Below are 13,708 nucleotides of genomic sequence, written 5' to 3' on the forward strand. Positions count from 1 at the left end.
ATGTGAGAGGCAGGATTCAAACCCAGGTCCTCCTGATTCCAACTCTAGCTATCTTTTTCCTACACCCTACTGCCTCTCCATTCAGATTCAGAGGGATTCCCTTCTTTAGCTTTTGGCAGATTTCACCTTCTTCCTTAGCTCCATTTTCCCATATAATTAAGTAAAGATACCTAAAGAGATACAGGGAGTGGGGGGTGGGGGGAAATAGTCATTCCCAGAAGTATCTTGCTAAGGAGTGACTTTTCAAAAGCCTGCCTGCTGACAGAAGGCAGAGTGACTAAGAGAGGTGGAATTGTGTCTTCACATCTGATACAGCTGAGTAAAGCTATATCCCTGGTGTCAAATAGAAGACAATTGTCAAATTTACTGCAGAATGTTCTCTTGTCAGCTTGAGAAAAATAGCTTCTTTATCTTTATCTTATTTCTCTAGCTCCTGCCATAGTTACCGGATTTTAATCATAACAACCAGTTATTTTCCCCTACAAACTATTGATATCGTATTAACTGATCTGGGGGTGGGGAAAAACTTAGTTAATTTTAAAACAAGGAAACCGACTTAGATGTAAGATAATTTAGCATGAGATCGTTGTCCAAATATGTATGCAATCAAAATTATTTTGGTTGCTAATCATTGATTGCAAATTAGTATGTGCCTTTCCATGTGGGATATAAAAGAGGCATGTGGCTCCATTTTACAGTGTTCTATCATGTTGAAAAGCTTTTGGTGTTTGAACCACACTAATGAGGCAGACCAGCTGGTGTTTAGGGCTTCCTAGCTGCTAGAATATTAGTCAAAGAGCAACCCATAGTCAGGATGCATAATATTTTTTCAAGCTTTTAAAGAATGCCAGCTCTGCAGACCCAGGTTCCTCACTCTTGTCCAGTAAATGATGAGACTATTTTATGGAACTGTAGGGATGAAATGCTGAGTCTTCCTGCTGTGCAAAACAGGGAGGTGATGTTTTAAGTGCTTGCCAACAGCAGTAATTTCATATGTATAATAAAAATATTGCTCTATGAACATTTTTGGTTCAGTGTTTGGCAATGGTCATACTCTGGAATTCATGTTTCTGCTAGAGGACCTTCATTCATTTTTTAGAAAATAGTTGCTGAATAAAATTTATAAAGGGCTTTTCAGCTGTCATTCTTTACAGCACCCTAACCTAGAGCCATAACTAAGGCTGGCAAACTGGGGCTTTGCCTTAGAGCACTGAAATTTAGAGGGTGTTTAAAGTACTTGTACTTCTTCAACTGGTAAAAACAGTTGAATTTTAGCACTAGTTAGAAAGGCTAATTGATTCAGTTGGAAATTACTAGCAGAGTTGGCATGGAGTAGACACTTAAGAAATATTTGTTGATTGATTGATGGTATTATCTTCTTCCTTCCATATTCCCCAGTGAGCTCCTCCCCTTTTGGTCCTACTTTGCTCCTTTCCTTTGGTGGTATCTCCCCAGTAGCAGCTTCATGGTATCATCCCATTGGGCTTGTATCCCTGTACCTGAAGTTTACTCCCACCTCAACTGAATTTGTCTTTAAAATTTGACTTTGGGGGAAGCTAGGTGGCGCAGTGGATAGAGCACCGGCCCTGAAGTCAGGAGGACCTGAGTTCAAATCCAGCTCAGACCAAACACTTGACACTTACTAGCTGTGTGACCCTGGGCAAGTCACTGAACCCCAATTGCCTAAAAACAAAAAAAAATTTGACTTTGGGGTGCTTTCCTCCCTCCTTTGCTTACCTTGGGCATCGGAGTTGCTGGTCATATCTCTGAAATATATATAAGATAATGATCTGCTTTTTAAAATTTTTACTGAGGTAACTGGGCATGAAATACAGTGTGTGTGTGTGTGTGGAGGGGGAGGGAAGTGTGGAAAATAAGCTTAAGAAATGCCTGAATGATTGGAAAGGAGATTTAGTGTCTCACCTGAGGTTGTGCAGTAATAAGTCAAGATTGGAAGGGAAGCAATCCTAACCCATATCTTAGTTCACTGCTCTGCTCATTGTTTTCTGCACAAATTTAACCCATAGATAAACATCAAGTGGAGATGAATTGACTTAAGAGTATGACAACATCTCAGAGTTGAGACATCAGAGATTCATTTTAGAGGTCCTAGGTTGGCCCCACTGCCATTTTAGCTGGAAGTCCTTGTTTATTATTTTTTTAAAAATATGATTTGGTAGAGCAAAGTCAATTCTTAAAGACTGTCCTCAAAAAGGTTTTTTTCCCTACATATGGATTAAAATCTTATGACTGACAGATGCAACTACAGGGATGTTAAATGGCAGACTGAATACCAATATGCTTGCCTGACTTGCTCTCTTGTGTTGCCAAAGCGTCATGTCTGAATAGGAAAGTCAGTACATTCATCAGATGGAGGTTTTCTCAGTCCAGTACACTGGTTTTATTCTCACTCTGATGAAACATGTCATGTTTATTAGGATGAAAGAGACATTCTTAGTAATAGAAAGTAGTAATAGAAAGGGGCACTTCAAATGAGAATGTATTTACTGCACCATTAGCCTCTGTTACACTTTCTTGGCATGGTTCCTTTCTTTAAGTGCTAGAAAGAAAAAGAGGACGCATGGATTCATAAGCCCTTATTAATATATTAGCTTAGATCATAGAGGGTCAAGTTTCTTTCCTGTTGGAAGCAGTTTGTATAAATCAATCAAACATTTATTAAGCACCCACTACCTTCCTGGTATTATGGTAGGTTCTGGGCATGCGCACAAAGAAAAAAGAAACAATTGCTGCTCTCAAGAAAGTCATTCTATTCAGGACATAATTAAGTAGAAACAAAATACAGACAAAAATCAATGCAAGGTAATTATGGGGGTGAGGGGAGAGAAGCTGCTAGCAGCTAAGAGATCAAGAAAGGCTTCATACAGAGGGGTTGTTTCAGAACTGAACTTGAAGGAAATTAGGACAAATGAGAAGCAGGAGTAAGGAAGGAGTGCATTCCAAGGGGACAGGCCAGATAGAGGCACAGAGTCAGGAAGCAGAATATGAAATATGAGGATAAACAAGAAGACGAGTCTGACAGGACCCTACATTAATTTCTAAAAAAGCTAGAAAGACTTTAGAACCAACTTGTGAAGGGCTTTCAATGCCAAGCAGAAGAGTTTGAATTTTATTCTAGAAGTAAATAGGGAATCTCTGGAGTTTACTGAGCATGGAAACGACATGACCAGACCTAAGTTTTTGTAATATAATTTTGGTGACTGAATTATAAAGGATAGACTAGGAGGGTAGAGACCTGAGGTGGGAGACCCATTAGGAGCTATCTTCATAATCCAGATAAGAGGTGAGAAGGGTAGTGGCTTTTGTAGAGGGAAGAGGATAGATGTGAGCGGTGTGCAGCCTGAGGTTGTCCTAGAGTATCTAAATTGTTTGACCCCCTGCACGCTACAGATCAGAGCTGAGACAATTCCTTTTTCCAACCTTACCCTTCCAAGTTCCAGGCTGCAGGAACTATCTTACAAATATATTGTGAAGCTTATAAATGCTTGATGAGTATTTCCCAAGGACTCTTTACTCAGCAATGAGAACAGTCACCAGCCATCTGATGCATAATATACTCTGACAGTTTGTGCCAGATGACCAGAAAAGAAGCAGTGTGCCTATGTGTGTGTGTCTATGTGTGTGTGTGTGTGTGTGTGTTTGATGTTAGTGTGACTGTGGTGGACGGACAGGTTGATAAAAACTGGCAAATTATTATTAATTACTTACATTAACAGCCTTTGTACTGTATTACCCCCCCAAAAAAACCCCTCTCTCTTCATAACATAGATACATAATACATTATATGATATACATTATATCTATATATTAAATATAATATATATATACACATATATGTATATACCCACATTATACATATATATACACACAATACATGTACACACAAACATACATAAGATATACTTACACATTATATACACACACATATACATATACCCACACATTTATATATGTACACACACACACACACACACACACACACACACACTGATATTTGTGCATTAGCATCATCCCTTCCTCTAATCTCATACTCAGCAGTTACCAGCTGTTATCAATGCACATTCACAGCTCTCCTTCCTTTCTATTTCCACTGGTATCATCCCAGCACAGGCATCTTCATTATCACCTATGGCCAATTTTAATACATTTTCTATTGTCTTTTTCTTTCCCCTTCAATCCATCTGTCCTAAACTATTGTTCTAACCACATTGCTCCCCAGTACACAAACCTTCGGTGGCTAGGATAAAATAGAAATTTTGCATCCTAGCATTTAAAGTTCTCCACACATGCCTCCTACGAAAACTCTCAGCCGTATTTTGGTATAGTAGATAGAACTCTGAATTTGCCCCCTTTTTAGGCTCAGTTTCCTCATTTGTAAAATAGTCATAATAATAACACCTGCCTCATAGAATTATTGTGAGTGTCAAATGAGATAATGTTTATAAAGCATTTTGGAAATTTTAAAGAGCTATGTAAATATTAGCTGCTGCTGCTACTATTACTGCTGCTGTTACTGTTGCTACTGCTTCTATTGCTACCACTACTATCATTACAACGACAACCACCACTGTTCCTCCTCCTTGGTGCTGTAGTACAACCCTCATTCTCCCAACCCCACTCATGAGGGTAGGTGATTACTATTTCTCCTCATAGGGCTCTAGGGGTAAGCCTAAGGGGTTGGAGATATTCCCTTACCAATATCAATTGGTCAGTTAACCTCTCCCCAATATTAATTATCCAGTTAATATCAATTAGCTTTTAAAAAGGGATATTTACTGAGAAGGTAAAAGCAGAACCAAAGTACAGCAATATCTCCAACCAGTATTTACTGTCTTCTCTATACACCCACTCACTTCCCATGGACAGTCAACTGAAACTTAACGAGATCCCTATAAGGCATTCTTGCCAACATGTTCACTTCTGAGTAGCGTATAGCTAAAGGATGAGTGGCTCCCTTGATTGGCTGAATTGGCTCCTCAGTGGCATGTGAAACGGATAAATCGACTGTTTCTCGGTCCCCTCACCAAGCTTGGATGATGAAACTACCGGTAGACTCAGCTGGTGGACTTCAGGTGGTTTTAACCTTTTGAGGCTCACAAGGTTGTAAACTGTTCCTTTCTGTCTTTGATGCTCATTTTCCCATGATCAGAAAAGAACAAACAGGGGCAGCTAGGTGGCGCAGTGGATAGAGCACTGGCCCTGAAGTCAGGAGGACCTGAATTCAAATCTGGCCTCAGACCAAACACTTGACACTTACTAGCTGTGTGACCCTGGGCAATTCACTTAACCCTAATTGCGTAAAAACAAAAAAACAAACAAACAAACAAAAAGAAAAGAATAAACACCACGAGACAAAAGAAGCATTGTAACTGTGCATTTAGAGCCATATAGCAGCTGGGTGAGAGACAGAAGGCCTGAGGCCCCTCCCCCAACCAGAGACCCACAGAAGGTCTCACTTTGAGAGCCACCAGAGAAAAGGAGGGAAGGGCATCTGTTCAAGCCTGTTGTATGCAATCAGTTCTGCCTCAGCAGCCAATTAAAAGGCTTTTCATCACCTCAAAGTAAGCCAGGATTGTGCTTGCTCCAAAGCAGTGAGGAAAAGGACCCATGCATCATGTAGTTCCAGAAGCAGGCTGACCTAACAGGTAGAGAATATTGTACATACTTTAAGGATTGGGACCTCATGAGCCAGTTTCTCTATTACACTATTAACTGTATATTCTAGCCAAACTTTACTACTAGCTCTTCTCCAACTCATTTTTCCATATTATCCCTACAGAGATTCCCACAGGCTATTCCCCATGTCTCAAATACATGTCTAGAACACTTCCTCACCTCTACCTCCCTTTTTCTTCTTTTATGATTTTGCCGAGGTATTGCCTCCTTAATCTCCCTAATTATCAAAGCACTCTTTCCTCTATTTTCCTACTATTATACCTATTTGTATATATGTACCTTCTGCCCCACAGAATGAAAGCTTCTACAGAACAGAATCTGTTTTGTTTTTGCATTTGTTTCTGGGATCGTTTTCATCACATGGTTGTTGTGGAGAAGGCAATTTCTAAACTTCAAAGTGCTTTGTAAATGTGTGTTATGATGATTTTTATTATTCCTGGGGCTTAGCATAGTGCTTTGCACATAGCAGGCACTTAGAAAAATGTTTGTTGCATCACTCCTAGGGGTATTATTAGTCTGATCTTACTGAGGTTCAAGACAGCTGAATATTTTATGGTATCTCCAGTAAGCCAACAGAGAAATTCCATTTGGTTCAATTCAACAAAAACTTATTAAGAGGATACCATGTGGAAATTACCAATAGACGAATCTAAGGTTTCAGTAATAAGCACGTGTTGAGCATCTACTATGTGAATACAAAAGAAATAGAAGAAATGATTCCTGCCCTCAAATGAGTTTATAAAATAGTCCGGGTAAACAGAATGTATACATATGAAACAACTAATAAACAACTACAAATCAACATTTAAATACATAAAATGTGAATTGTTGAATTGTATACGTGTAAGAGAAATCATGAAATCTCAGAATTGGAAGGGACCTCAGAGAGTATTGAATCTGACATCTAAAAAATAATTCCCTCTAGAAGATATCTGATCACCCTTTGCTTGAAGATCCCCATGGAGGGGGAAGGCACTAGAGGAACGGAAGGGGGAAGAGAATAAGCATTTATTAGGTGCCTATGATATGCCAGGTACTGTGCTAAATGCTTCCAACCTGTTCCACTTTTTTCCTTTAGACAGCTTTCATTGTAAGGACTTTTTCCCCTTGTACAACAAGCTTAAATTTACCTCCTTTGAGACTGTCACACATTGCTCCTAGTTTTGTCTAGTAAGGCCAAACAGAACAAAAATAATTCCTGTTTTGCCTGAAAGTCCTTAAAAACCTTGAAGAGAGTTATCATGTTTGTCTTTGAATCCCCAGCGCTTGGTAGGTGTTTAATAAGCGCTTCTTGATTTATTGACTAATAGTATACCAAATCTTCTACAGATTAAAAATCCCCAATTCCTTTAAAAGATACTCAACTTGCATGAAGTCAAGATGTTTTACCATCCTGGCTTCCCTCCTTTGTACATATCTAGCTTATTTGTCTTTTAAAACATAGCACTCAAAAATGAAGACAGCACTCCAGATGAGGTCTATCTGAGGTTCAGTACTGCAGAACCATCACTTTCCTGATCCCTGACACAATGCCTTTTTTACTACAGCATATGATTGCATTAGTTTCTTGGCTAACATATTACACTGTTGACTCACATTGTGCTTGAAGTCCACTTAAACCCCCAGATGTTTTTCAGACAAACTGCTATCTAAACATTCCTCCTTCCATTTTGTACCTGCAAAATTGATTTTAACTCAAATATGTCCCTATTGAAATATTCATTTTAATCTTGCTAAATCTCTCCCAGTGATATCCGTGAATCTGATCCAGTGTTAACCATACTTCCTAGCTCCCATCTGAAAATATTATAAGTATGCCATTGTTACCTCGAGGCAACTGGTGGCTCAGTGGATAGATTACTGTGCCTGGAGTTAGGAAGACCTGAGTGCAAATCCAGCCTCAGATACTTACTAGCTGTATGACCCTGGGCAAGTCACTTAACCTCTGTTTGCCTCAGTTTCTTCGACTGTAAAGTGAGGATAACAATAGTACATACTTATCATGGTTGTTGTGAGAGTCAAATGAGATTATATTTATTAAAGCATTTGGCACATAGTAGGTACTTTATAAATATATATTCCCTTCCCTACCCTTTATTCAAGTCATAGGATCATAGACTTGGATCTGGAAGGTGTCTCTAATCCACCCGCATTTTACAGATAAAGAAACGGGCCCAGATAAGTTATATGACTTGCCCACGGTAACATAGCTTATAAATGATGAAAACAGGATTTCAATCCCCATTTCTCTGACTCCAAACACAATATTCTTTCCATAATACCATACCGACATTAACAAAAATATTGCCACCGCGCCAAACACAGACCCCTTGGACACCTGGTTCCCAAGGAGAATCTACTCAAACTTAAAACATGTTCCCCACCAAGTGTGCTTCTGGGTGAGCTGGTGTAGCTGATGGCAAGCGGCTCCCTTGCTCAGCTGGAGCCTCCTTTCAAGTGAATATCAGATGGCTAATGACAATTCTTTTTGGTTTAGCAGTATAACCAGCTCCGAATCCACCTAATGTCACTCCCTGCTCTATAGGTTTCTAGTTTGTCCACAAGAATAATATGATGGGCTCTGTCAAATACTTTGCTAAAATCTAGGTGAAAATATATCTCTAGCATGGAATCCTTGTCTCCTAGGCTAGTAACCCTGTGTAAAATCTGCCGTGACCTCTTCTTGATGAAGCCTTGCTGGATCTTTGTAATCGCCACCTCCTTTTCTAAATATTCACTAACCATCTTCTCAACCAGGGGTGTCAAGCTCAAATAGAAATGGGGCTGCTAATCTATACATAAGGATCCCTGTGGGCCATTATTGACTTAGTTTTAAAATGTAATGTTATCTATGTTTCATTGTATTTTTATTTATTTAATTATTTCCCAATTTCATTTTAGTCCAGTTCTGGCCACACTAGGGAGTGTTGCACCGCATGTTTGACACTTCTGTTCTAGAATCCTAAGTTCTAGAATTTTCCCAGGAATTAAAGCCAAGCTTACTGGCTTTACTCCCTTTTTTTGAAAACTAGGACAATCCTTGTTATTATTCTCTATTCCTGTGGCCCCTCTGGTTGTCCACAATCTTTCCAAGATCACTAACTGTGGCTCAGCGCTCCCTCACATCTGCGGCCTTCATTCCTTATCCTAAGATGCATCCTCATGGCCAGGTGACTTGAATCCATTGCGGGGTACAAGGTGTTCTCTTGCTAGCTTCTCTCTTATCTCGGTATCAACTTTCTTTTAGCTATTGTTGTTGTCTTCCTTTCAAGCCAAATATCCATCTCCTTGGGGGAGAAAGAGAAGCCGAATAAAAATGGAGCAGCTCTACCTTTACCTGCATTATTGCTTATTATTTTCCCATCCATCTTCATCAGTGGTGCCATCCCTCTTTGATCCTCATTATAGCTAAAAACAAAAATGCAAAAATTTAAAGAATATTTTATTGACCTTAGCGTTCCTTACTAGCTTCCACCTAGTCTGAATTGAAGCATTAATGACACTATCCCCACGGGGGCTTTTTGCATTTTTGTATTCATCCTCTGTTACTTACCCTTGTACCCATATTCTGTGCATTTTTTTTCTTATCTAAATTGGTTGGGAAGTCCTCTGTGCAGCTACATCTTTTTATTTTTAAACAATTACTCTTTTTTCTTTCTTTCTCATTAAAATGGTTTCTTTTTGTATCTTCAGACATGGGACAACTCTCCATATTTCCTGGTCTGGCTGGCATTTCCTGTGGGATTTTAGCCCATGGGATACTACCTACCTTTTCTCCAAATCTTGTGTGACTTGGTTGGTCTCCCAGAATCTAAGGCCTGAGTCAGATTATGCCCTTCTTTTCACACTTGGTTGGAATGCCTTCCATTGATTTGATCCGATCAAAATGAATTCTTACATGGCTAAAATACCAGAACATAGCATTACTTTTGGGTAGGATGGGGTAATTTGATAGATTTGCTCAACCAACCCCACCTTTGATAATACGCATAGATGAATTAATAACTATTAGCTAGTAATAATGCATATATTAGTTAATGAATCTAGAGATAGCACAGTTTGGGGAAATGAACAATAAACAAGGAGTTAGGAGAGACCTAGATTGTCTGTTATTGTGTGAGTTAACTTCCCTGTACCTTGGTTCCCTCATCTGGGATTCTCCGTGCAATGTGCACAACAGGATTCCATTTATACTTTTCACATCTCTTTTCCCTGAGGTTTGCCTTTTCATTTGTTTTTCAGAGATGTAAAAATAAAAACTGGAGAGTGGTTCTTTGAGGAACGAGCCAAGAAATTTCCAGCTGAAAGTAAGTGCCATAATTTTTAGTTTTTAATCAAAATAAAACTGTATAATAATAGCTTTAAATAATATTTAGCTTATATAGGAAGAGATAAAGATAGTTAGAATTTAAAACCATTGCAATGGTTAGCATGTCATACCCAGTGTTCAAGGCAAGCTGAATGGCTCCCATCTCATACACAATGAGCTTTGCTGCCTCCACACCTTTGCTTTATGTAATTTCTTCTTCCAGGTTGTAAGTGGCAGAGCTGGGATTTGAATGCAGGTCCTCTGACTCCATAGGGCAGCTAGGTGGTGCAGTGGTGCAGTGGATAGAGTGCTGGGCCTGGAGTCTGGAAGACCTGAGTTCAAATGTGGCCTCAGATATTTACTAGCTGTGTGACCCTGGTCAAGTCTCTTAACCCTGTCTGCCTTAGTTTCCTCATCTGTAAAAATGACCTGGAGAAGGAAATGGCAAACTACTCCAATACCTTTGTCAAGAAAACCCCAAATAGAGTCACAAAAAAGTCAGAAACAACTGAAAATGACTGAACAACAACAAAACCTCTTACTCTAAATCTAGCTGTTCCATGTTGCCTCCTTATCAAATACAGCTTGTTGTTGTAATTATATATATATAGATATATAGATATATATACACACATATACATACACATATATGTATGTCTTTCTCTCCTGTTGAATTGTCAGCTTTTTGAAGACAGGTAGTGGATCTTATTCATCTCAGCATCCCCACTACAATTGCTTGTTTGTTGAGTAACTACAATAAACACAAGAATTGTGAGTCATTCATTCAACAAGTAACAATTATAGGTTTACAAAATGCTTTATATAACATATGCATATATATATATATATGTATATAAAAATCTCCTTTGGCCTTCACAACAACCTTGCGAAGTAATTAAAGTTTTTTTATCCCCATGTTGTGGATGAAGAAACTGAGGGTTGGAGAAATAAAGTAACTATTTCTCCAGTCATCCAATGAGTAAGTATCAGAGCCCTGTGGATCAGCTCTCTTTCCAAACTATACAGAATAAAGTTGGAATTCAAATTTAGTTCTTCTGAGTGCCTATTATGTACAATGGAATAATAAGATAAAATGGTAGGTATGACTTCACAAGGACTGTGGGTGTGGATGGAAATATGTGCTAGTTTGCTGTGTGTACTGTGCTTTTCTTATAAAGTATACTCTTTAAAAATTTAATTTAATTAAAAATATATTTTTATTTAATAAAATATTTCCAAATTACGATTTAAAAAAATTTAACAGGGGCAGCTAGGTGGCACAGTGGATAGAGCACTGGTCCTGGAGTTAGGAGGACCTAAGTTCAAATCTGGCCTCAGACACACAACACTCAATAGCTGTGTGACTCTGGGCAAGTCACTTAATCCCAATTGCCTCAACAACAACAACAAAAATTAACATTCATTAAAAAAGGCTTTTTTTGAGTTCTAAATTCTCTCCCTTTAGCCCCTTTCCCACCCTTTGAGATAAGCAACTTATCTGTTTTACAATGTGAAGTCATGTAAAACATATTTCCATATTAGCCATATTGCAAAAGAAAACACACACACACACACACACACACACACAAACCCCAAGAAAAGTAAAGTGAAAAGTGTGCTTCAATCTGCACTCAGAGTTTATCATTTCTCTCACTGGAGGGGGATAGCATTTGTCATCATGGGTCCTTTGGAAATGTCTTGGATCATTGCCTTGCTCAGAATAGCTAAGTTAAAGTATACCTTTAAATGTGTCACAAAACTGGCAAACTTTGCCCGTGCCTGATACTGTAGATCACAGACTGTACATGGGCTTGTAAAAGTGTTATAGTATGGGGCAGCTAGGTGGCACAGTGGATAGAGCACCGGCCCTGAAGTCAGGAGGACCTGAGTTCAAATCCGGCCTCAGACCAGACACTTGACACTTACTAGCTGTGTAACTCTGGGCAAGTCACTTCGCCCCAGTTGCCTAAAAACAAAACAAAACAAAACAAAACAAAAAAAAGTGTTACAGTAGAGGATGTGAACAATGAGATAAGGGCAGACCTAAACAAACAGAACACTTGCATACGTTTCTAACAAAATGACAAAGTTCAGTCAGCCTTCCTTCATCAATGATGAACTCAAGCACATTTGCTTCTAGCAGTAATATCTGTAGCTTCTGATAAGCTTCTCTGTGACTTCTGATAAGAGAGGCAGCAGACCAGGAAGCCAAAGTGTGCAGGACTCTTCTCATTTAGAGGGAGTGGAACAGTTCAAGATACAGAACTATCTTAAGAAAATTGGAGATTTGGGTTGGAAACAAAAACCAATCCCCAAAACTATTTGGCTGTTGGAGGTAGCTAGATGGCTCAGTGCATAGAACACGGGCCTAGAGTCAGGAAATCCTGACTGAGTTCACAGCTGGCTTCAAACACTACCTCTTCACCCTGGCCAAATCACTTAATCTATCTGCCTCAGTTTCCTCAACTGTAAAATAATAGCACCTATTCCCAATGTTGTTGTGAGGATCAAATGAGATAATATTTGTAAAGCACTTAGCACAGTGTTTGTCACGTAGTAGGTGTCTAATAAATACTTGTTCGCGGCAATTAAAAATTGACTGCTTCTATTGATAAAATCAAATCTATTTCTGATGTTGAGAGTGCTAAGGACTTTGGTGATGAGAACTTTCTTTTCTAGGTCTGTAGTAGCTACAGCTGCTAAAAAGGTGGGGCCTCTAGCACCTGTAGGGGGAGTTGCCAGGTTGCATCTCCATAAGGGTTGCTTCTTTGGATGATGGAAGAGCAGGTTGAAAGGAAGGCTGGTGGCCTGGGGCAGTGCCTTATCTGCTGGTGGCAGTCACTGATGGTGGTGGTGCTGGTGAGGATGGTGGGCCCCTTTTCCACAAGGGTTGGTTCCCTAGATAACACAAACTAATACAAGCTTTCCAGCAAAAGAAAATTTTCATCTTTTGTAGCCTCTTTCAGGAAAAGAAATGTCAGCATGAGATTTATGAGATTTATTACTAAGTTCTCTTGGCTCTCTCTAATAGAGACACTTTCTGGTCTGAGCTGCCCAGCTGAGCCCAAAATGAAACTGGTGTGGAGCCAAGGGTGAACCTCTGAAGGAAGAAGATATTTCTAAATTCTGTTTTTCATAGCTACTTGGCTGCTATTCTTATGCCTAACTTTCTAAACAAGAAAACCTGTAGGCCATGAAAGGAACTTTGAATTTTTACCATGTCTTGATGAATTCTCCATTAAAAAGTATAATCAAAGTTATCATAAATTGAGCTATTTTCTGGATGTCTAGTTCAGTATCACTGTTGAGTTCAAAGAACCTCCTGGTCTGAAAGACTTTTATTTTTAACCAAATTTTCTGTAGCCTTTTCTTTATCTTGAGGGTTTACTTCAGGGGAAAAAAGTCGGAAAGTTTGCTCTTTAATCTTAGAAGTTCTTGTCCCTGAGGGATGGAGGAGGTAATGTGTGCCACCAGAGCCTGTGAGGATGAATAAAAGATGGGGAAAATATAGCCAAGTCAAAAAAAAACCCAACCCCAAAACCGCACTCAGTATAAGAGCAGACACTAAACTTCATATTCCTGTCAAGATACCAAGAAGAAGAAACAAACTAAAAAGGTCCCCAACTTATTTTAGTATTGCAGGAGCTACGTAGGTCTGTTCAAGAGGTCTTTGAATCTTCTTTTCCTGTTTTTGTAATGTCC

The 13,708-nt window shown here is 39.1% G+C and overlaps 1 protein-coding gene across 3 annotated transcripts in view; it reads left to right on the forward strand.

Moving 5' to 3' along the window:
• The window catches only part of LOC114031398 (synaptotagmin-like protein 3), a 95,184-nt gene that overhangs the window by 31,237 nt on the left and 50,239 nt on the right, over positions 1-13,708 (forward strand). For all 3 annotated transcript variants that reach the window (XM_027846458.1, XM_027846460.1, XM_027846459.1), the window contains one exon: positions 9,940-10,004. In XM_027846458.1, the coding sequence (XP_027702259.1) occupies positions 9,940-10,004 (65 nt within the window). The remainder of the gene's footprint in view (positions 1-9,939; positions 10,005-13,708) is intronic.

The sequence above is a fragment of the Vombatus ursinus genome, unplaced genomic scaffold (genome assembly GCF_900497805.2).
Source record: "Vombatus ursinus unplaced genomic scaffold, bare-nosed wombat genome assembly UNPS02015175.1, whole genome shotgun sequence".
NCBI classification, from domain to species: Eukaryota; Metazoa; Chordata; class Mammalia; order Diprotodontia; family Vombatidae; genus Vombatus; species Vombatus ursinus.